The sequence below is a fragment of the Lissotriton helveticus genome, chromosome 9 (assembly GCF_964261635.1).
Source record: "Lissotriton helveticus chromosome 9, aLisHel1.1, whole genome shotgun sequence".
Classification (NCBI taxonomy): Eukaryota; Metazoa; Chordata; class Amphibia; order Caudata; family Salamandridae; genus Lissotriton; species Lissotriton helveticus.
In genome coordinates, this window is record NC_136070.1 from 685,719,327 (window position 1) to 685,743,143 (window position 23,817).

At 45.1% G+C, this 23,817-nt stretch overlaps 1 protein-coding gene across 1 annotated transcript in view; it reads left to right on the forward strand.

Annotated features, from left to right (window-relative positions):
• Positions 1–23,817, forward strand: part of LOC144781776 (uncharacterized) — a 660,484-nt gene that overhangs the window by 329,084 nt on the left and 307,583 nt on the right. The window contains exon 9 of the mRNA XM_078660772.1: positions 21,721–21,847. Within this exon, the coding sequence (XP_078516898.1) occupies positions 21,721–21,847 (127 nt within the window). The remainder of the gene's footprint in view (positions 1–21,720; positions 21,848–23,817) is intronic.

Genomic DNA, 23,817 nt, shown 5'->3' on the forward strand with positions numbered 1-23,817 from the left:
TCATTAGCCCACTTTTTGTGCGTCTGTCCGACTCTACTGGTTCAACGTCGAAGACTATTGAAAAACATCTGGAACGAGTTAAACATCCGCACCTGTAGGCAAGCAGTAACTAGCTGGCTAGGAGGGAGTTCAATTATTTTGGCATGCCGGGGAACAAAATTCCTGGCAGAAGTGAATAAATGCCTGAGTCTTGTGGAACTAGGACATGATGAAATAAGCGGTGTAATAACTCAGCCCTAATCCCTAAGACTGGTAAACCCTGCATTAATATGTAACAATCATTCTGACCTCTTAATGCCGATAGTAGTTCATCTAAGGAATCTTGTTTTAAAATTGTGTAATATCATTTTTAACAAAGGAAGAGTCTAATCTTCTTTTTAGTAGCATTTATTTTTTGTATCATAACATCGACATGTGGAAATTGTAATGATTTTAATTAATTATGCAATAAATTTCTTTGACTACTGTGTAGATGTACAAGCAAAGCAGCAAGCTGCTGTAGGCCAGGCTGTCCTTAAAACTCTTTTCCAAACTGCTGCAGCTGCTGCAGGTGACAACCGCTAGAGGAGATACTGCTATCCAGTCTATGCACAGATATGAATTCAGCAGCCCCCATGCCTCGATTTACATTTACTTACCAGTATGCATCTGTTCTTGGCATGCAGGGCTGCTGACATTCATATTGCCCACCCTCCTCCCCGGTGCATGTCACAGCTGCAGGACTTTTTCTACATACATTTACATGGACTTCTCTTACTTTTCTATACTCCATCTTTGCCACACTGGCGAAAAACAATCTGAGGGTGGAGAAGATGCCCATGCGCACTGTAGTCCAGGGGAGGAGTCACCTTTCTCGTGATACTTCGAAGACTCTTCCAGGACAACAAATTGCAATCATCCGGACCCAAAACTAGGCGGTGATCTATGCACAGATATGAATGTCAGCAGCTCTACATGCCAAGAACAGATGCATACTGGTAAGTAGCATATTCCTTCCTTTCCGTTCATCCGGACAAGGTGGTTTTAAGGACCCGTCCTTCTTTCCTACCAAAGTTTGTCACGCCCTTCCACATCGGGCAGACCATCACTTTGCCCGCCTTCTTTCCGCCTCCGCATCCTTCAAAAGAGGAGGAGAGGCTCCACCGTCTGGACCCAAAACATGCACTCGCTTTCTGCAGTGTACACAGCAGTTCCGGGTGGATAACCAGCTTTTTGTCGGCTACGTGGGCGCCAAGCAAGGTCGGGCTGTGCACAAACGGACTATCTCCCAGTGGGTCGTTCTGTGCATCAATGCATGTTACTCTTTGGCCAAGAAGGAGCCTCATGTGGGGCTGCGTGCCCATTCGACCTGGACAACTGCAGTCACTACTGATTTGGGACGTGGCGTTCCCTTGCAGGACATTTGTAAGGTAGCTACGTGGGCCTCGCTGCACATGTTTACCAAACACTACTGCCTTGATAGTCCGGTCCGGAAAGACAGCTTCTTTGGCCGGTCTGTGCTCCGTGACTTTTTGGTGTAATCTTGTTCGGAGACCCACCACCGGGGTTGGTATTGCTGGGGTGTCTATTCTAAGGTAAGGAATCTAGCACTAACGTGTCTTTCAGATGCACAAGTTACTACATGTGTAATGATATATCTGTAAGAGACATTAATTAGTGATAGATTTCTTACCGCCCCACCCATCCTCCCCGTTCTGCAAACTCATTACTAGGGTTAAGGTCATCCCCTTTTACGGCCCTAGTTTTATGCACATACAAAACAAGACCTAGACCTGTTTAGGCACATAAAGATCTATCCTTCTATTAATGGGTATACCAGTTTCTGCAACAATATTGCATCAAACAACTCCCTTATTTTTAGTTATTTAGGGTAGTTGGTATAGCCCTGGGTGGTGCCTCTTTTAATAAAACGCCCGTTCCAAAAATTAGATCAGTTGTGAGACATAAACACTCATACACCTTAGTGTCATCCGTGCAACATAAATGACAAAAAAATGTGGGTGAGAGCGAGAAAACACCTCACGGGCGCACCACCAACGGGAACCTGGCTGGTACTCACCAGGGTTGCCCTGTTCTCATCATCGGTGTTTTCAAGCTCAGAAAAGAAAGGAGACAGTGTCCAAAACACAAAGAAAGATTTGTGTAAATAGAATATGCAGTGGAAAAGGAAGATCAAAGAAATAGTGATCTACAAAGAATCCAACAACGTGTAAAAACACTTAACACACGACAACACAAATAAATCACTTTATTATTTTGCTTGTGTTGGGTGTGGGGATCTAAAAATAGTGAGTGAGGTCACTCCCTATCCAACCACCACTACTATTGTACTTGCCAACATGTTTCACTGCCATATAGACATTTAGGCAATTTCTTCAGGGCGTCATGAATTTTAGTGCCACTGCATACTGACCATTTTAGTCTGCACAACTGAAATAAAATAAAATAGGTACACCGAATTTAGCAACCTGCGTGTGAGGCTCACGCCACTTTAAACCAAAACGCATACACCTTTTTAATATTTACCCTTTAACGGCCATCTCGCTCGTACCAGCCGCTGGATAGCTATTTGATGAAACTGTAATTACAGTGTTCATAAAGGGATTTCCCCGTCGGTTTTACTGCGGGAAAACAATCAGCATAGATTAAAAGTGTTTAGAGAGGTGGCCCCAAACAATTTGATGCTTACATATCACTCATTTATCGTATGTCTTAGCATTATACCATATCTATACATGATGTTCAAAGGCACCCCCAGTGTTGCATATTAATGATTTCCAGATTAAATAAGGGGATTCTTCAGCTAGATTTTCGACTATCGACTGCTTTGTAAGAGTGCAACCTGGTTGTAAAAGCACCCCGTCATCGCGTATCAACAAAATCAGGACTCGCCACCAACATTCACTTTTGACGAATAAAGATTCCAAGCAATTCAGTGTGCTGCGCTACACAGAGTTCACTCAATGGTAATCCCTGGTTGTAAGAACCAATGCGGTGTTAGAAGCTGGAGCCCCTACTCCTTACCGGTATGGTGGAAAGCCTCTGCCGTGCACTCAGCCCGTGTTTGTTTGCCCGACCCGGCTCTGAGATATGGAAGGCTGTGCTCGCGTAGTCTCGCGATATCCGCGCCGCCATCTTGGATATGGCAAGTTTTCATTTGGAAGTGCTGAAATCACCACGCACAGCGTGTCCTATCGCGAGGATTTCAATCGAGACCTCGCAACTTTATTTGTCACCTGTGGGGTATGCTGTTATGTTATATATTTCAATGAATCTGAGGCACATTATTGTTTATTATTTTGAGAGTTATATCATAAGAGGAATTCCTGTTTTCTCTTGGTTCTGTTATAATCCACAACCCTTCACATTAAGACAGTACCATAATGTAAGCACATGGATTTTTTTTAAAAAACCTTAAGGGGGGGAAAAGAGGTAGACTCGTGCCAGCCTCAGACAACTGCCATAGGAACAATGAGACATCCTGCCCCTAACGTCACTACTGGACCAACCACCCAGATAGATGGATATTTTCTGTAGGTGTGTTAATTAAATGGAAGACTCAATGAATGGGTACATATTAAGGGACCGAGGCACTCATCTTTTTCAATGTAATTTGTTCCATTCAAGGAGGTAGTTTTATGCACCATAGGTCGGTTTCTGCATGGCTCTGCGTTTCGGCGCAGAATGTTGTGTACAGAACTGACGTCAGCGTGCATGGGTGGTGCCTAAGTAGCCTCCATGGCGTCTTCCCGGCGCTTATGACGCCAGATACGGGCGCGGAGCCGCACTGTGCCACATACTGGGGCGCAAAGGTACTGCTAAGCATAAAACTTTCCGGATCCAGACTGACGCCTGGGAAATATTTTAAGGTAAGGAATCTATCACTAACTAATGTCTCTTACAGATATATCGTTACACAAGTAGTAACTTCAGCGTCATTGGGGCGGGAAACGTGCCAGGGCTGCCTGCTATCACCGTGGCTCTTTGCACTGGCAATTGAGCCACTCACAGTTTGGGCATGCAGAGACTTTGATGGTTAGGGCATAAATATTGGAGGGAGTCCGCAGGTAATCTCACTATATGAGGATGATGCCCTGTTCTATATCTCCTCCCCTTGTGATGCGATACCTAGGCTTTTACAACTCCTGGAAGACTTCGAAGCGTACTCCGGATTACACCTAAATATGCATAAGTCTCTGCTCTTCCCTCTGGCTGAATTGTCTGCGTTGCCGCTGGAGCGGCTTCTGAGTCTTGGGCTGAAATGGGAAATAGGGCATTTCAGATATCTAGGAATGCAGGTGGTGCACAACGACTTGCAATCCCTCCACCATCAATGTGTCCTGGGTGGTAGAAGCTCTCCAGGGATAAGTGGCTTTTTGGAACTCCCTGCCGCTCTCCCTCATGGGTAGGCTGGCAGTCTCAAAGATGGTGGTACTATTGCGTTGCCTATACACGCTCCAGAAATCGATGTGTAACATTCCCATGCGTGTATTTAAGCAACTGAACTCAGTGTTGGTCTCTGTATTCTGAGCAGGCTGTCATAGTAGAGTAGCCATGCATACATTGACACGGTGGTATAATGAGGGGGGACTTGAAGCTCACAGGATGGATTTATACTACTATGCAGCTCAGTTGCAACATGCGGCCCGGTGGCTCTATGAGGGAGACAACAGGGAAAAAAGACTTCTGAGGGGACGAGTCCAACCAGATAGACTCCAAACAGCACTGATTGAGGGTGCTGGTATCTCTGGTGACATGCCTTATGTGGTCAAAGAGACTGCAAAAGCATGTGAATTGTTTGGAGAATTGCATATTAAAAAACACACCATTCCACAGGGAGCTCCCCATATGGATACTTACATCAGTACGGAAAATGATGGATGGGATGTCATTTCAAGCATGGAGGGAGGGGGGTTGTCCAGTATTGGCGGACCAGTACCTAAACAAAACTTTCATCTCCTACGAACAGGCTTGTAACTGTTTTGGGCTGGCCCGGGCTGTGGAAATAGCAGATAATTTCCATTAGCATAAGCTGAAGCCATTTTTCTTGTGGCATCCATTTTGTTAGCCATGTGATTATGCCGTCTTCACTGTTGCTTGCCTTTCTATTCCTCTTGAGCCATCAACTGTAGTTAACTCCTTCAGTACTGAGCCAGAGCACTGTGTAAGCTCAGACAGGCCTGTAGCTGCTAGAATGCACCTGTTTTAGAATGTAACTGTCAGGCTATTTCAACTGATGGAAGCAGTTCCGTCTCCCCTCCCACTTTACTGAGTAAGCGATATTTGTCTGACGTATTTTGAAAAAGGTCTGGGGCTAGAGCCTGCCTTCTTTGGTAAGGTCGCTGAAGCGGCACTCTTGATTTTAGATTTGCTTGGCCAAGATTGTGGTTTTGTTTGTTTGTTAATTGAAATAAATAAAGACAGGTAATGAGGAGAGTTTGTCTCTATCTTTTGATATACTTGGGGTAAATACTATTTGACTATAATATTATATTTTACTATAATATTTTTGGCATGCCTGCTCCTAGCACACTTTATAGAATGCGTTGCTGTCTTGGAGGTACCGATATGGATCTAGAAAGTAGTCAGCCGGCTCCCCTAGAGGGGACACCTAATAGGTTTATGTATATTAAATATGGTATTTCCTCCATAATGCATAGTACACTGTGGAACAAATATACGAAAAAGATTCTGATCTACGATGACCAATAAATGGGTCATTTGATTTTAAAAAGATTCAGTATGTTGAGCAGTGTCTGTTTGGACGAAGGAGTCAACACGAGATGTTTGATTGTGTACGATTGAGGATTTTTCTCCTTATGATATGTGTTTGATGAACATGGAACAGTCTTTGGGCTGTTTACTTGTCTTGGTGCAGTCTCTGGACTGCTTTTGAGAGCTCTTTTGTTTGAAAATATGCTTTACAATTGGTTTGGTTTGAGAACAGTCTGTGGGCTGCCTCTTGTTTTTGTCCTGGTGTTGATTTGTGGGTTGATTGTGTGTTTGAGTGCCTATGAGGTTTGTGGACTGACACTGGTGGTAATTCTTGTGAAGTACTTGTTTGGGTGAGTAGCGACTGTGCTCTTTGTGTAAGGATAGCTTGCCTCAGCAAGCTGTGTTGTGTGTTAAGTGTGTGTGGCCCCTTCTTGAAAATGTCTGTAATGAGCTCAATTTGGTTTTTTGTCGTCATTGTGTTCTGCAGATGCCATTGGAGAATTACACTTTAAATTTCAAAGAATGAATTAGATCAAATATGTTAAGTAGCTGCACGCTGCTATGGAAAGTAAAGCAGTAACACAGTATGGATGTGTGAACATTCAATTATTATATTGCCACAATGGTAAAACTTTTGAATTAAAACTCAAGGCAGAATTGCCTAGCACTCCACATAAAGAGAGAAGATGTTATCTCACAACAAATGAAGCACTTTGAGACCTTTAGGTATAGCTAGAGCTATATAATGTTAACACTGAATTTACCTAGAAAAAGGCACTCAATAGGGAAAAGTAGGCCTCACAGAGAAAAACTAATTTGTGTGTTTTACACAACTAGGACTTAACAAAATTCAATTCAAAGAATTCTTTATTTCGGCCTTTATGACCATAAAAGCACAGAAGAAAAAATACAGCACAGTTTATACATATAAATCTTACAGAGATAAAGTGTGGTGCATTGCAGTATTTAAAAAAGTATTCTGAATATGAATATTAAAAAGGTACTCCTTAAGAATACACATTTTATAGGGTTTGAAAAGGAAGTTAAACATTATTAATACGTTTTCTTTGCATTTAAAAAGCTAAAATTATCCAATAGACCCAGTTTTTAGTATGGATAGACGTACACACCACCTAGAGAATAAATATCGGGAGACTGAATACACCGTTCTCAGGACACCCCCGCGCCGCACGGCCACCAGCTGTAGTGTGTGCCACCCCGCCGCTGCACTCAGCCTCGCTGAGCCTGCCTCGTCATCCCCACCCCCGCTGCACTAGCGGGCGCTGTTGCGCTAATTCACTGTTTTTTCTTCCCCTCTGACGCTTTATCTGCTTTTTCTCCCTTGTGCCTTTGTATTGTATTGAAATTGTTTTTTTCCTCGCTGCATTCCCCTGTGCCGTCACCCTCTGCCCCTGTGTCCACCCGCCCCGCTTCCCGCTTCCCACCGCCGTGCTTACGGCCACGCCCCCTTTCTCTTCTGTACCCTCCCCGCACCCGCCTCCCAGCTGATCCGCCCTCCCTCCCACTTCGCCATAAATGACGACCACGCGCACGCGCAGCGTTGACGCGCAGCGGGCGCGCCGATTGTGCGCCAAAGGCGCGCCAAAGGCAAGCCCGTCTGCGCCCGTCCGCGCCTGGACCGCGCCCAGTGCCTGGCCCCCTGGCCCCCGCAGATGCAAGACGCCCCGACAGACCTACGACGCCGCCGCCCTCAACGCTCTCAACACCGGCCGTATCCCTGGATGCTACCGAGCCACCCCGAGACGCACACACGGACCCTTCAGTTGCCATTCCTGCAAGTTCTCCTGCATCCGAACCTGCACGGCACCCGCACCCGCCAACCCGAAAATCGGCAGCAACCACCTCAAGTGCATCCTCCTCAACACCCGCTCCGTCCACAGACACGCCGTGGAACTCTGGAACCTGCTCGATACAACATCACCAGACGTCGCCTTCCTCACGGAAACATGGATGAACGCCTCCTCAGCACCCGACATCGCCATCGCCGTCCCAGACGGATACAAGATCACCCCGAGGGACCGCGCCAATCAGACCGGAGGAGGCATCGCCATCATCCACAGGAACACCATCCGGGTCACGACCATCATCGACGACGCCTTCAGAGCCGCCGAACACCTGCACTTCCAGATCCACACCGACCCCAAGACCACCCTCAGAGGCACCCTCATCTACAGACCCCCGGGACCATGCACACAATTTAGCGAAGACATTGCCGACTTCATCAGCCCGCACGCCCTCCCCTCCGTTGACTACATCCTCCTCTGGGACCTCAACTTCCACCTGGAGAACAACAACGACCGCAACACCACCACCTTACTGGGCAACCTCGCCAACCTCGGTCTCAAGCAGCTGGTGACCACCCCCACCCACTACGCCGGACACACGCTCGACCCCATCTTCTCCTCCAGCAAGGACATCACCTTCAGCCACGCCACCGGACTCCACTGGACGGACCACAGCTGCGTCCACTTCAGCTTCAAAAAGAACACGATCCACCACCACCAGCAACAGGTTGCACGCAGAAGCTGGAACAAGATCACAGCCGACCAGCTCGTCGCATCCCTGAGCCAGGACCCCCCCCGCCAGCTCAGCGAACCCCAGCCAGGCCGCCAACAACCTCACGAGGTGGATCAGCAACTGCGCAGATGACCTCGCCCCACTGAGGACCCCGCCCAACAGACCCGGCAGTCAGAAAGCACCATGGTTCACCGACGAACTCAAGAGCTCCAAGAAGAACTGCCGAGCCCTCGAGAGAGCCTGGCGCAGAGACCCAACACCAGACAACATGACCACCCTCAAGCTCGCCACCCGAAAACACCACCAACTGATCCACACCACCAAGAAAACCGCATTCAAGGAGCGACTAGACAACAACGCACACAACAGCAAAGAACTCTTCAAAATCGTCAAAGAGCTCTCCAACCCCAGCGCCGGAAACAACGACATCACCCCATCGCAAGACCTCTGCAACTCCCTCGCCTCCTACTTCCACAACAAGATCGCAGATATACACAACAGCTTCAGCACACAGTCAACGCTCCCCACGACCGCACCGGCGCCCCCCACCACCACCTTCTGCGCCTGGACCCCGATCAACACCGAAGAAACCCAACGCACGATGAACTCCATCCACTCCGGATCTCCAACCGATCCCTGCCCTCACCACGTCTTCAACAAAGCCGACTCCGTCATCGCACCCCCCCTACGGGACGTCATCAACACCTCCTTCGCCACCGCAACCTTCCCGGAGAGCTGGAAGCACGCCGAACTCAGCGCTCTACTGAAGAAACCATCAGCGGACCCCACCGAACTCAAAAATTACCGCCCCATCTCGCTCCTCCCGTTTCCGGCCAAAGTCATCGAGAAGACCGTCAACAAGCAGCTGGCCGCCTTCCTCGAGACGAATGGATCCCTCGACCCCTCGCAGTCTGGCTTCCGGGCCAACCACAGCACCAAGACCGCCCTCATTGCCGCCACTGACGACATCCGAGCCCTGCTCGACAACGGGGAAACAGCGGCCCTCATCCTCCTGGACCTCTCCGCAGCATTCGACACTGTCTGCCACCGCACCCTAATACAGCGCCTCAGCAATGTCGGAATCCAAGAGCAGGCATTAGAATGGATCACCTCCTTCCTCGCCGGAAGGACACAGAGAGTCCGCCTCCCCCCGTTCAAATCAGAGGCCACCGAAATCATCTGCGGAGTCCCCCAAGGCTCATCGCTCAGCCCCACCCTCTTCAATGTCTACATGAGCCCCTTTGCGGCCATCGCACGCCAGCACAACCTCAACATCATCTCTTAGGCCGACGACACCCAGCTGATCCTCTCCCTCACCAACGACCCCGACACCGCCAGAGCCAACCTACACGAAGGGATGAAAGACGTAGCCGAGTGGATGATGAACAGCCGCCTGAAACTGAACTCAAATAAGACGGAAGTCCTTATCCTGGGATCCTCGCCCTCCGCCTGGGACGACTCCTGGTGGCCCCCTGCCCTGGGCAGCGCACCCAAACCAACAGACCACGCACGAAATCTGGGCTTCATCCTGGACTCCTCCCTCTCCATGACCAGACAAGTCAACGCTGTCTCCTCGTCATGCTTCAACACCCTGCGCATGCTACGAAAGATCTTCCGGTGGATCCCCACCGAGACTAGGAGAACGGTCACCCAGGCCCTCATCACCAGCTGACTGGACTACGGCAACTCCCTCTACGCCGGAACCACTGCCAAACTCCAGAAGAGACTCCAGCGTATCCAGAACGCCTCAGCGAGACTCATCCTGGACATCCCCGACACAGCCACATCTCCGGACACCTGAGAGACCTGCACTGGCTCCCGATCAACAAGAGAATCACTTTCCGACTCCTCACCCACGCACACAAAGCCCTGCACAACCAAGGCCCAGAATACCTCAACAACCGACTCAACTTCTACACTCCGACCCGCCAGCTTCGATCGACCAACCACGCCCTCGCCGCCGTCCCCCGCATCCGAAGAGCCACCACAGGAGGAAGGTCCTTCTCCTACCTGGCCGCCAAGACATGGAACTCCCTCCCCACCCACCTTCGCCTCACCCAGGACCACCTCTCCTTCAGGAAGCAGCTCAAGACCTGGCTGTTCGAGCAGTAGCGGACCCCCCCCCCCCCAGCGCCTTGAGACCCTCTGGGTGAGTAGCGCGCTATATAAATGCCTTGATTGATTGATTGATTGATTGATTGATTGATTGACAGTGGGCACACTGGTGTTGTGTTGTGGTCTATAGGCCTTCACACAACGCTTTGTCCCAAGGTTCCGGCATACCTTTTGTAGCCATCGGTATCTAACCTTCTTGTATGCCGGGCAGACAAATAGTACATGTTGATCATCCGTCTCCGGATTTTCTGCACAGACCGGACAGCCCTGAGTCAGAGTGTTTCCCCATTTATCTGTAAAGGCACGCAGCGGTAATACACCATGCCTAAATTGTAAATACCGTTTTTTATCAAGGGGAGGCAGTATAACATCAAGAACAGGTTCTAACTTATATTGATCTTTGGCCTCTAAAAAAGATAGGGTCAGTATGCCAGTGTAGGAGTTGGCCTTTATCTGGTTGAGTTTAAATTCTGTGAAAATCTTTGACAAAGCCTTCTTGGGAGTTATCCTGCAAATTGTTTAAGCATCCTCATAGCAGCCAGGGTGCTTTTAATATAGGACAGCAATGGGATTTTGCCAGCACCCTGTAAATTTAGCACCTCCTTTAGCTCTTCTCTAAAGAGCTCAAGCTCTGGAGTACTCCAGAGACATCTCCAATAGAGAAGGGGCCTAAGGGCAGCTTCCTCTGCAATTGGCTGACCCCAAGGTCCATACAGAGTGGCGTTAGTGGTGTACTTTTAAGGAGACCTAGTAGCTGCCTAATAAAAGAGTTCTCATTCTTAGAGAGGGGATCAGATGGTCAGTGGCCCCCAGATTTCTGCCCCATACAAGGCTGCTCCCCTTCCCTGGGCCTTGTACATTTCCATTGCTGAACCGACCATTTTTTAGGTGCTCTTCCTAGACCTCTTTACTATCCCCCCGGCTGTCTGTGCCAGCTTTAGGCTAGCCACCTTAATTTGTGCGTTCCACTCCATTTTATCAGTGAGTGTTAGGCCTAAATAGTCGAAGACAGTCACTTTCTCTAATGGTTTCCCATCTAAAAGAGGATTTGGTCACGTGGTGTTACCTGCATTAGCAACCATAAATTTAGTTTTAAGTGAGTTTATCTCCAAACCCCTATTTTACAAAATAAAAAATAGATGCCCATATTTTGTAAGTACTGCCTATCAGCTGTGCAAAATGTTACAGCACTTTCCTTAGATACATCATATTAAGTATTAAAGGCATTCACATTATTTGAGTAATTGGTTGCTGCTAAAATAAAAGCGTCCTCCTTTTACCACACTGCAAACGATAGGTTTTGACTGGCTTTGAATGCCTTGTTTTTAATAGAATGAACTGAGCCTTATTTCCAGCACCAAAAAAAGAGCTTTTAACAGCTGCTCAAGATGTCTGTCCGAAGGAAGATGTCTGTCAGAGCAGAGGGAGGTAATGAGTGGTTAATCAACTTTTTAGGGTTTCTGTAGAGGTACATTAGAATACAGCATATTGCTGTCATATTGGAAACAGGTAGCTTCATAAGGGGCCCTATGTCATTAATTGTCAGACAGGATTTATCAGTCTAGCGCACAATGTCTTCTCTCCTGAAAAAATGTGGAAGCTAACACCTGCCAGTCATAAAATACAGCTGAATAAATAAGGCAGTCTTTACCCAGGCACAAGCTACAAATAAACACTGTGGCAACTAGGTTTTAAGTTAGTACAAAATGGCATAAAAGCACGTGCATTAAAGACTACTAATTTTGAAAGTTAAAAATACAACTTCATTATTGTGGATAAAAGAGAAAGGATAACAGGAAGGACTTTCTTTCTTGTTGCTTTCCTAAGAAGCACATCTGTGGAGCTGATGGTAAATAAGTACTACTTTCTAAAGGCTGGAACAAACTTTCTATGTTTCAGTAAAGCTTCTGTGCTTAGTTTCTAAAGACGTTTTGTAAGTGTTGTAAATAAATGCATTTAAAGACAAAAGGAAAGGAATGAGGCTTGCTTTTCATATGTAGAAACAACAAAAGGGTTAGTGATCATTATTCAAAACATGACTATATGTAAAAAAATTATTAAGTCATTGCACTATAATCGTTTTTGTATTATGATCTTTATAATGTTTAATAACACCACTGAGAAAATTCAATAATATTTAGCAGTGTAGAAAATTACTTTGTGCAAAATGTGCATTAAGATTTCAATGTTTAAATGGTTAAATATATTTTGCATCAAAATGAAAAAGGTGAGTATTAGTTTCTCTAGCAATGACGATATTACTGTATCTTAGTGACAAACTTAAAATATGATTTCTAGTATAGCCTAATGGCTGCAGTCTGAAATACAATTAAAAGTTATCCAAAAAGAGTAGCTATAGAGACATGTGAATTACATCGCTCGCCTTAATGCACAATAGTTATGGGCGCATTATGGCGTTCTGAAAACAAAAATTTTGAACCAGTCCTTTTGGTGCTAGAACGCACAGTGCACAAGAATAACAAAATTAATTAGCAAAACTTACATCCTACCTTTAAAATATCAGCACACAGGCACGGAGCAGGGATGCCTTTAGTCATGCTTCTCGAAGAGTTACTTTGAATTGTAATGGCCACATGGGGATAACTTTGCTCAGACGAGGGACAACAGGTTTAAGGGTCAGAGGCCAAGTCTTGTATTTGGCAGACTAGCACTGATGACAGCAAAATGCCCACATGGGAGGGTTTATTTCTGGCAGGCTTGCTCTGGCACTTCGACCTTGGAAGACATTCCGAAGGAAGGGCCCAGAGCGTAGGGAGAGAGAGGAAGCTTTGCTTATTCTCTTTGCCAAAGATCAGGCAGGTTCTATGAAGCCATGAGAGAAGGAGGGGCAGCAGCATCTGTGGACCATGTGCGGCTCCTAGCAGCTCTGCCATGCATACAGAAATAATGGATTCAATTTAAGGTTGCTGTGCCAGGGCTAAATAAGGAGGCAATAAAATTAAGTTTGCATTAATGCGCCATCATGTTAAACAGCACAATAGCTAAAGGAATTGGTAGTTGGTCATTTAATTAATGTTTTCTAGTTAGCTCAATGTGCTTGTACAACAAAATTTACAGTGTGGTCAGTCCAATAGTATTGGACATGGCCTCCTTGGTATGGATTCCCCTAGCTATTTACCTCCTACAAGTCTGTTTGTGCCCAGCTGCCCACCTGCTTAGGTTACCTACTGTGAAGGGGGTAGGAGACTAGCTCCTGGGCAAATTAAGGGTAAGCAAAAACACACTGTTTTATGCGGGTTTTGTACATGGTATATGTATTATTGTGTCGTTTTGTCTTGGCATATGTGTAGTATTGTGAACTATTCTGCGTTCTCTCTCTCGCCTGTCTAAGCTGTCTAGGAACGGGCATGAGATAATCAGTTGGACTCGCTTTAGTCATTCATTTCACAGGATGCTGTGAATATGTTCTTGAATAAATGGAGACAAAGCACCTCACCAGTGCACGTCCAATTGGCTATTGAGTAATACTGTTTGAACAAATTGTTAGAATTACCAAAATGAATAAATAAATGTGCCATGTTACTGCCCATCCTGTCAGTAAACTGATGAAATTGGATAAGGATGAAAGGATGGGTAGAATAGACTGATGTGCCCTTATTTGACCTTTAAGGGGAACTATATGCTGGTAGTTTTTGTTCCAAATTCCCAGGTGGCAACACCATTATTGTTTGTTATTACAGCACTACGTAAGTCGCAGAGGCATCACGAGTCCCTCATTAGTTAGTCAATGTAATTGAGCTGACAGCCCAGCTAGAGCTGGGGAATAGGTTTCTCCTCTGAATATGATATTACATGGCCCAGATCGTGAAAAGTATGATGCATATGGTTCACAATGCTAGGAAAGATGCCCATATGCCCTTAGCACACATTTTTAAGAACAAAATGTTCTTTTGCTTGTTTTCTTGTCTGCCACAAACAAGTTCTGCTTGAAAATTCATGTACCTACTAGGTTATGTTTAATATATCAGTTATTCATGTAATATGGATCTCTATTACATTCATAGTTTTAGAGTTACCCACTACACCTATAATGTGAGAGCATGGTCATAAGCGTAAAACATGGTTGTTCTTGTGCAAGGAAAATAATTTTAGAGGTGTCTGCAGTTTTGCACAATAGTGAAGGTTCACAAAGTAGAAGCTGTATCGTGATTTCAATGACTTATATGACGTAAAAAAAAATAGTTGTTTTGAAATTCCTTTTTTTAGGTTCCTTAGATGAATAATATAGGGGCGTTTCTGAAATTGAATATCCTCTTTTGATTGATTTGTATGTTGTGTCTAAAGATTTCCGTTCTGTTCACTAACAGATATCTGCTGCCCTACAACCATTGCCAGAGGGGCCAGGATACCAGATCCAACAAGGGGACTAAGGGGCAGATGTATCAAGATTCCGTTTTGCGAAGTTCAAATTGCGAAAATTTGAGATTCGCAGTTTCAGATTCGCAAAAACGGGATGGATGTAATAAATCGTCAAATTTTTGCGATTTCTTAAATATCGCAAAAAAATCACAGAATCCTGTTTTGCGATTCCTTAATAGCGAAATTCGCAAATTAAGAAATCGCAAATCCAGGAATCTGCAATACAGGTGCAGCTTGATGACATCACTACCAGGAAGTGGGAGTGATTAGCTGCACCTGCTTGCCTGAGCCACACCCAGTAGCAGTTAGGAGTGTGTTTGGAGGCTGCTCAGCATTGCAAGCTCTACAATGGAGTCACAGAGGCCACCGGAGGCCATGGAGATTGAAAAAAGAAAAAGGAAACACAAGTTTTCTGAAAAAGAACAGGAGATTCTAATTGAAGAAATGGTCTGCAGCCATGGACTCCTGTTTGGGGAAAAAAGCCTTGAAGGTACCGGAGTCAAGGAAAAGAAAGATATGGCTGGAAATCCAGGATAAGGTAAATGAAGTGGGAGTCACCAACTGTACCATTGATGAGCTGCGAAAAAGATGGTACGACATGCGCCAAAGGTCGAAGGAGAGGTTGGCAGCCAGGTTGAAGGAGGCACACAAGACCGGTGGAGAACTGCTGAACAACCAACACCCCATGAGGAGCTTGTGGAGGCCACTCTCCTGCCTGAGAGTGTGTGTGGAGTGGCTGAGATTGACAGCGCCGACCCTGCATCCAGTAGTCAAGGTATGATGCATGGCAAATAATCTTTAAACAGCTACACATAGCATGCACACTGTGTAGAATAAGGGACATGAAGTAAACACATTTGACTCTGGTCCACTCCTTACAACACACGTAGAAATGCATCATGGGAGTTGTAGTTGGATGAAGGATAGTTTGTGAATGAGACTAATAAAACACATGCTTAGATTGTGGGTTGCAGTGAAGGCAAAATTAGTGTCAGGATTGATACTTCAAATTTGAAAACTTTATTTAGTCCAAAATGCATGACAAAACACAAACTCATATGTCCCCCTTTACATCCACAGCACAACACAGGGCACCAGGGGACATGGCTGAGGGAGAGGACTCCCAAATTAATGTGGACTACTCCAATGAAGGGGAAAGCAGTGAAGAATCAAACCACACACCCATAATGCGCAGGAAGCGTACCTATGTTCCCCCACTTACTCCTTTGGAGGATGACATAGACAACACTGGGGATGCAAGAGACAATAGTCAGGAAAATCCGGAAGTATGTGAGAGTCGTGTACAACAGCAACCACAGAAAAGGTCTCACACAAATGGAGCACGTAGGTCCTTGTCCAGGAGCAGTAGTGGCAATGTAGAGGAGAGCACTGTTTTCGCAGGACTGGAGCAGAACATGCTTCAAGTGCAGCGCCTGCAACATAAGGCACTGCGTTCAATAAACAGGCAGCTGACCACATTAAATAAAAATCAGCGTCACATGGGTGAGGGCATGATGGCCATGGCAGGTGCCATTGAAAAACTATGTAGTACATTAGAGCGCACTGAAAGTGCCAGGAACAGGGCTGCACAACGTGTGCATAGTTATACTAAGGCTGTGAACCGCCTCTGCACAACAACCAGCAGCAGCATCACCATGCAGATGACTCACGGCAGCCAAGACATTGCCAGAGGGCTAGAGCAACTTACTAATGCTGTGGAACTGTTGCAAACTGCTAACTCTGGTGGCAGCACCCGAATGGTCTCTGGGGAGAGTGAAGAGACCTCCAGTAGGAGCAGCAGCACTCCTACATTGCCACTTACACAGTGTCGCAGTGCCAGACATGGTTCTGCAGCTAGCCATGCAACGGAGGGCACACTGGCAGAACACCGCCCTGCACCCAGCCGTCACCGTAGGAGCTGAAGTGGATAATGACACTAATGTTTAAACTGGTGAAGCAACCAACCTAAAGTGTTTTCATTACATTACTTATCAGTGCCATCACTGTGTTGTAACTTGTCATGGGTTCTGAAAACATAAATGTGTGTGAAGTGCGAATAAACTCATCACCTGTTACACAGATATTTGTTGTACAATACATTCATTTCTTACCTAAAAGTAGTTCTGTGTGATCTCAGACCGTCTCTGGCGTCAAGTTGCTGCCCCTATTCCTGCTGTTGCCCTGCCAGGGGAAGGTGTCCAGTCATCATCCGATGTGTCTGAGTCGCTCACATCAATTTTGGTCCCTTTCCTCATTGCCATGTTGTGGAGCATTGTGCAGCTTGTCACTCTTTAACAACATGTCTCAGGGCTGTACTGCAGTGCCCCTCCACTTTTATGTAGGCATCTGAAACGGCTCTTCAAGATGCCAAATGTGCGTTCTATGACACTGCGCGTTGAGCTGTGTGCCCTGTTATACCTCCTCTCACTTGCATTTGCGGGATTCAGATATGGTGTTAGGATGAAGTCTCGCACTGTGTAGGCACTATCACCTGCATGGATGAAAAGAAAAGGTAAGTCAACGTCCCCCCCCCAAAATGAGTAATGTATGGATGGATGGATGTGTGCTATTTATTTACCTAGCAGGTATCCCTCTCCAAACTCTCCAGCACTCGGACGTCCTTGTATCCCACTATGTCGGAAGATGAAAGAGTCATGTGTGCTGCCAGGGTATTTTGCCACAATGTCATTGATGCTGTATTTGACATTGCACACAATCTGGATATTCAGGGAATGGTAGCATTTCCGGTTCCTGTACACATATTCTGTTGCTGCTGGCGGTGTGATGGCGATATGGGTCCCATCAATGCAGCCAATGACATGGGGGAAACGTGCAATTTGATAGAAGTCAAGTTTGGTTTCTTGTAATGCCTGTTGGGTGCTTGGGAAGTATATGTGATGTACTAGCCTGCTCAGCATTGCATCCAAAAAGGCATGAAAAAAGCGAGAACGAGCACTCTGTGACACCCCACCAACCTCTGCTATGACTCCTTGAAAACTCCCTGAGGCCAGAAGGTGTAGTGAGCACAATACCTGCACATGGGTGGGAATTGATTGTGTCCTGCCTGTTGGGTGTTCCAAAAAGGGTTTCAGCTCATCAATGAGGTCCAAGATGGTGTGTGGGTGCAGCCTGTACTTATCATGAATGCCCTCTTCAGTCTGCTGGAACAGCGTGATGCGCAATCTGAATATACGCTCCTGTCTCAGTCTCCTCTGTGCAAGGGCACGGATACGCAGCCTCCTGGCTATCACATATAGTGCTGCCATTGTGGGAGTTTCAGTTGCATTGTGGGCTGCTTTTGATACCTTCCACCTGGTTACCACCTGCATGCACTTGGTGGTAATAGCGATTTCTTAAATAGCGATTTTCACAAATTCGCAATTTGCGAATTTTTGTTACATACCATTGCGATTTCTTAATTTGCGATATCCAGTTTGCGAATTTTGCAAACCGAGAACATCGCAAATTAAGAAATCGCAATATAATTAGCAGATTTCATGTTCTCGCAACGTAAGAAAACGCAATTTTTGCGATTTCTTATTTTGCGATGCAATTTGTGTCATACATACCTTTTTCCACTTTTGTATTCGCAAACGCTGCTTTTTTGCGAATCGCAGCGTTTGCGACTAAAAAAACGGTTGATACATCTTTCCCTAAGTGCAAGTCGGAGCCGAGGTGAAGGGACTCATCCCAGGTTGTTGGCCACTATAACAGCGGTGAAGGTGGAAGGCCGGATGAAACGTGTGCTCCTACCACTGTTGGATCATTCTTGGGTGTAAGACGGGGTCACAAATCAGGAGGGAGAGCTGATTCTTCGCTTTGTACCTGTTTTTCGATGCCTAGCTAAAAGAGGCACAGACCGATAACAATAGCAAGGAGGTTATGCCTGAGGGGACCATTTCCGAAACTAGGGTTGCTTCAGATACTCCAGTTTCTGTGCATCAGGCCTCCGAGACCCGGTCCCCAAGTGAAAGCAAGTCTGCACCTTTGTTGATAAGGAGGGGCCTGGGCACACTAGCTACAATCTGCGGCCCGACGAAAGAGCAGTGCGCCAGCAGAGCAACACAAGAGTTAGGGATAGACTTGAGCTCGGGTACAGGTGTTGTGCCTCGGGTGCCTGTTAGATTACAGTGAAGAATACTGGTGCACTGCCTGAGACACTGGACAGGATCGTTGAGGGTATTTGCCCTGGAGGGTGATTTCCCTATCCTGAAAGAGAGACGACTTTTTCCTTAGCCCGGGCCGTGATTGTTTTTCTGGGTTGCAAGTTGTGCAGCTCCACCGTGCGAGAAGTGAACACTTGATGAGCGATAAAAGTCTACCTGTAAGGCTCAGACGGGCACAGGGAGAAGACTCCCCTCTGGCTGGTTGTACAGTTGTTTAAATTCCCTAAGGCCTTTTTTAAAAAAAATGTAAGCAATGTACGCCTTTGGTTGTCCCATTTTTGAGGAGGAGCAGCCCTTTGCGGGCCCGTTTGGTCCTCCTGGTACCCCAAAACAAAGATTGTTTTTGTAACAATTATTGTTTTTGTTTTAATATTTGTATTCGGAATACTGTTTTTTCGGCAAGAAAAAATATTTTGTGCACACTTAGATAAGTACTGCTCCCCCCCCCCCCCCCCCCCCAAACATATCATTGGTACTCTAGCCCTCATAAAGAACAAAACTGGAAGGTCTATCAAGATAATGTTTTTATTTAGACATTGCATCAGACATGTGCTGATGGCTGTTTCCAAACTGAATAAGATAGCCACTGAAATACATCAGAGCCCTGGAACTTGGAATTGGACTGGGTGGTTTTGGGATTTGCTTTCTGCTTGGGGTTGGAAAATATTGACAGTTCTGTTTGTGATAATAGCCATTATTTTCTCCTGCTATCTGTGTGTTCATTAAGGCCTGATGCTCTGTCCCCTTTGTGCTTCTACTTGTACCTCATGTATACCAACCAAACAAAATGGCAAGAATGTAAATGCCCGAGTAGTAATAGACTAAGAAATTAGTCAACTAATGTTAATTGATATCCGTGATAACTTCCATGCTCCTTCTACTGCATAGCGATGTCTTCAGCTAATGCTAAAAGGGCCGTTTGTTGAAATCGCACATCCATTTTGTTAGTCATGTGATTCTGCCGTCTTCACTGTTGCTTGCCTTTCTATTCTGCTTGAGTCATCAACTGTAGTTAACTCCTTCAGTACTGAGTGAGCCAGAGCTCTGTGTAAGCTCAGAAGGGCCTATAGCTGTTAGAATGCACCTGTTTTAAGAATGTAACTGTCAGGCTTTTTCAACTGATGTGAGCAGTTCCGTCTCACCTCCCACTTTGCTGAGTAAGTGAAATTTGTCTGACCATGTATATATGTGTATGTATATATGTGTATGTATATATGTGTATATATATATATATATATATATATATGTGTATGTATATATGTGTATATATGTATGTGCATATATATATATATATATATATATGAGACCCTTGGTTTCTGTATTCCATGTACTACCTCATACAGTGCCAGAGGGTGTTGTATTGATGTAGTCCCACTCATGAGTGAATAATAAACTTGTTATTTATGACCCCGATGGGCCTGAGCCACATCGACCCTGCACGCTCGGATGCGTGCCCGCGGCGCTACGGGGGCCGATTTCCTGCATCTGTCATGGGACTGCCGTGAGATACTGCTTCTGGACCCAGGTGGTGGAGTTGGTGAAAAGGGGTACAGGTTTTAGGGTACAGACAAACCTGCTATATTGTCTACTGCCCAAGAAACGCAAAGTGGAGTACAAATTATGCCAACCTCGCCCTCGCCACAGTTCCCCGTATCCGGAAAGCCACCGCCGGCGGCAGATCCTTCTCCTACTTCGCCACCAAGACATGGAACACCCACCCTACCAACCTACGACAGACCCAGGACCTGCTGGCCTTCAGAAGACTCCTCAAGACCTGGCTCTTCGACCAGTAGCAGCCCCCCCCCCCTTCCGCTCAGCGCCTTGAGACCCTCACGGGTATGTAGCGCGCTTTATAAATGCACTGATTGATTGATTGATTGACAACTCCTCCTGGTCCTAGCTAACCGCCGGGCAGCGATAACCTGGATGGGGTAGCATTCCCCCTCTCTGAATGACTGGATGAGGGATATGCGTGAGTGGTCCCTGGCGGAGGACGTTCATATGAAAACTAGTAAGAGAGGCGAGAAGCTAGAAGAGGATCTCAGGACTTGGAGGGAGTTATGTCACGTGTTTTTAAGGTGTACTTGAGTGATCAGCATGACTTGTATGCTAGTGGATTTTCAGCTGCAGAGGACGCTTGTTGATGGTCTGATGATAATATGATAAGATGTTGTTGGATGACTGGTAAAGCGGATTGAGACCATGTACTGTTTTTATAATCTTGCACTTTACCGTGGATCTTACTCAATTGTAAACTTTTCCCTGACAATCTCTGCTTAATTGATTTTACTGTTTGTAAAAACACGTGAAAAATAACGTTTAAAAAACAAAAACATGACTGAAGGTGCTGCAGAATTCAGAATGCAAGTTACTATGGTAATTTTGAACTTGCTTGGTTAAAGCGAGGAGGAATTACTGTGATTTTGATGTGAGGCTATTTCAGCCAACTTTCAGCTCTACAAATATCAGCCTTTACCCTATTTTATCTCGGAATTGGAGTGAGCAAACATGTTCTTGGCAGAGCATACTCATATTTTTGCAGTCCTTTTTCATCCCATTTGAATCCTAATTACTGCCTTCTTTGCGATTGTTTATTGTTATTCTGCCCATGTTTGAAACCTATATATCAAGGTGCAAGAATTTCTGAAGATTTGTTATCCAACATCCTCAACGTGAGTACACCATAAACCTTAAAGTATAATACGTTAATTGTTCTTTTAGTTTTCAGCAGACCACAGTGAAGCCAGGTACTATTTAGTATTCCTGTGTTTTTCATTTCACCCTCATTATTGTTTCCTCCTCACAGTACGCCAAGTACCTGGAGAACCACACAGTAATTGGAACCAGGAGTGTTTTTCAGCGTTCTTGCCTCTACCACCTACCAAGGAAACCCAACCTTCACTTGTTGTGGGCAGCCTTTGAGGAAAAACAAGGTACAGGAAATCTGCCTTGCATCTTTTGTCCTGATTCCTCTTTTAGTGGGCAAGTTGAAGAAAAAGGGGGAGATCCAAAGTTGCGCCTAGTGATATTTCAAATTTATGTCAAGATAAGAGGCCTTTGTAATTTTGTTAATTTTAACTTTGTTAATTGGAAACTTGGTTCACTTCCCCTTTGAGAGTTTACACTCCCAGGTTCACTTCAACACATACTCTTTCTATGGTGTGCTTGTCCAAGGTAAATTACATGGAGATATAAATAATGTTGACCCTGTAGAATATTTCCACAGGCCACTCCCTCCTTTAACACGGACCAGTTAAAATAATCATTTTGTTAATTTGTTGTGATTGTTTAGTTGGTTTATTGCTTCTTCCAATAGGTGTAGTCAGCAGAAATCCTGACTGGGCTTTACATCTTTCTAAAGGCTATAATACGATTACCATTTAACTGGATAATACTGCTTACTAATGATTTAAAGTCTAAAGACACATTTTAATTTGTGGTGTACGCTATGTAAATGAAAAATAATTTTTAGCACTTCATTAGCAGAGCTTAGCACTTGTACTTTGTCACCTAAACACATTTTTCACGAAGTTCTTCCCGAAATCACTGTTTTGCACTTCAGTTATGCATAGGACAATCAGCATTTCTGTATAAGATGCAACAAAGGTTTGTCCTGGGAAAAGCTATTTCTTAATTGGGCTTCAAAGTAGATTTGAAATTTAACAACCAGAACCAGAAGGGTATCAAAAACACAAAAGTCGACACATACTAATTTATTTGAAGAGAAAAGAATATATCCTGAGCTAAATATGTGCATCAATAAGAGTTCTTCAAACAAATCCCGAAAGATGAGTAATCTTCATATCTTCTTTTATTCAAATAAAAGAAGATATGACGATTACTCATCTTTCGGGATTTATTTGAAGAACTCTTATTGATGCACATATTTAGCTCAGGATATATTCTTTTCTCTTGACATATGTGGTTCTCTTTTTACATTACCCATTTTGGTTGATGGTGAGTGACCATAACCTTATTCTTGGAGCTTTAGAGACTGAATTCTGATAATTGTCACATCCCAGCGCAATTAACACTGAGTCACCCTTTCTATTTCATCGTACTAATTTATTTGGATTTTGACTATCTTTAAATTTTTACATTGTATACGAAAACCCTGTCTGGTGTGTTATGTTATTTTCTCAGTGTGCTTTCAAAAAATCCCAAACAACAATTTCAAAAGCCAAACCACATACTGCTTGTACGTTTTTTATTTCATAAACCTTTGGATTTTTTTTTATCCTTTTAGCAAGATTTTATTCAAAATAGAAGATTCTAAATGGCAGTAATTGGAACCCGACTATGCTTTTAATAATGTCTAAAGAGGGATTAAGAGTGAACAATGGTTCTAAAAATGTTTGTAATCTCTTGAGTGTTGGAATTGAACACTAAAACAAATGGGTCCATGACCGGAAAGCACTACAGTCAACTTGTAATTGTAAGCATACTTATAGAGCGCAGCTGTCACCCAAAGGGTATCCTGGCGCTTCGACCATAAAGGGGTACAACTCTTTGAAAACCCTTGGGGTGTCTGGAAATGTGCGTACTTTTTGCAATCACAGAAGACATTTTAATGCTCAGAATTCACATGTGAACATACCATACATTCTACAGAGAACAGCAGCACGTGTGTATGTGGAGAAATGAACTCTGGTCTTCATCTGACCTCGGCTCCTTGTTGGATAACAATGTTTGAGCCCATGTCCCATGGCAAATAGCCTTGGAGACCTCAAAAAACAAAGCTCCAGGGCCGTACGGGGTCCCAGCTGACTTTTACAGGTATTCCCCTAAATTCTGGGCTGGGGTTTTAACCCACGTCTTTACAGCTGCAAATAAAAACATCTTCCCTAGTAGTTGGTCCACCTCAATTATTGTGCCCATTTTCAAAAAGGGCCAACGCAATGAC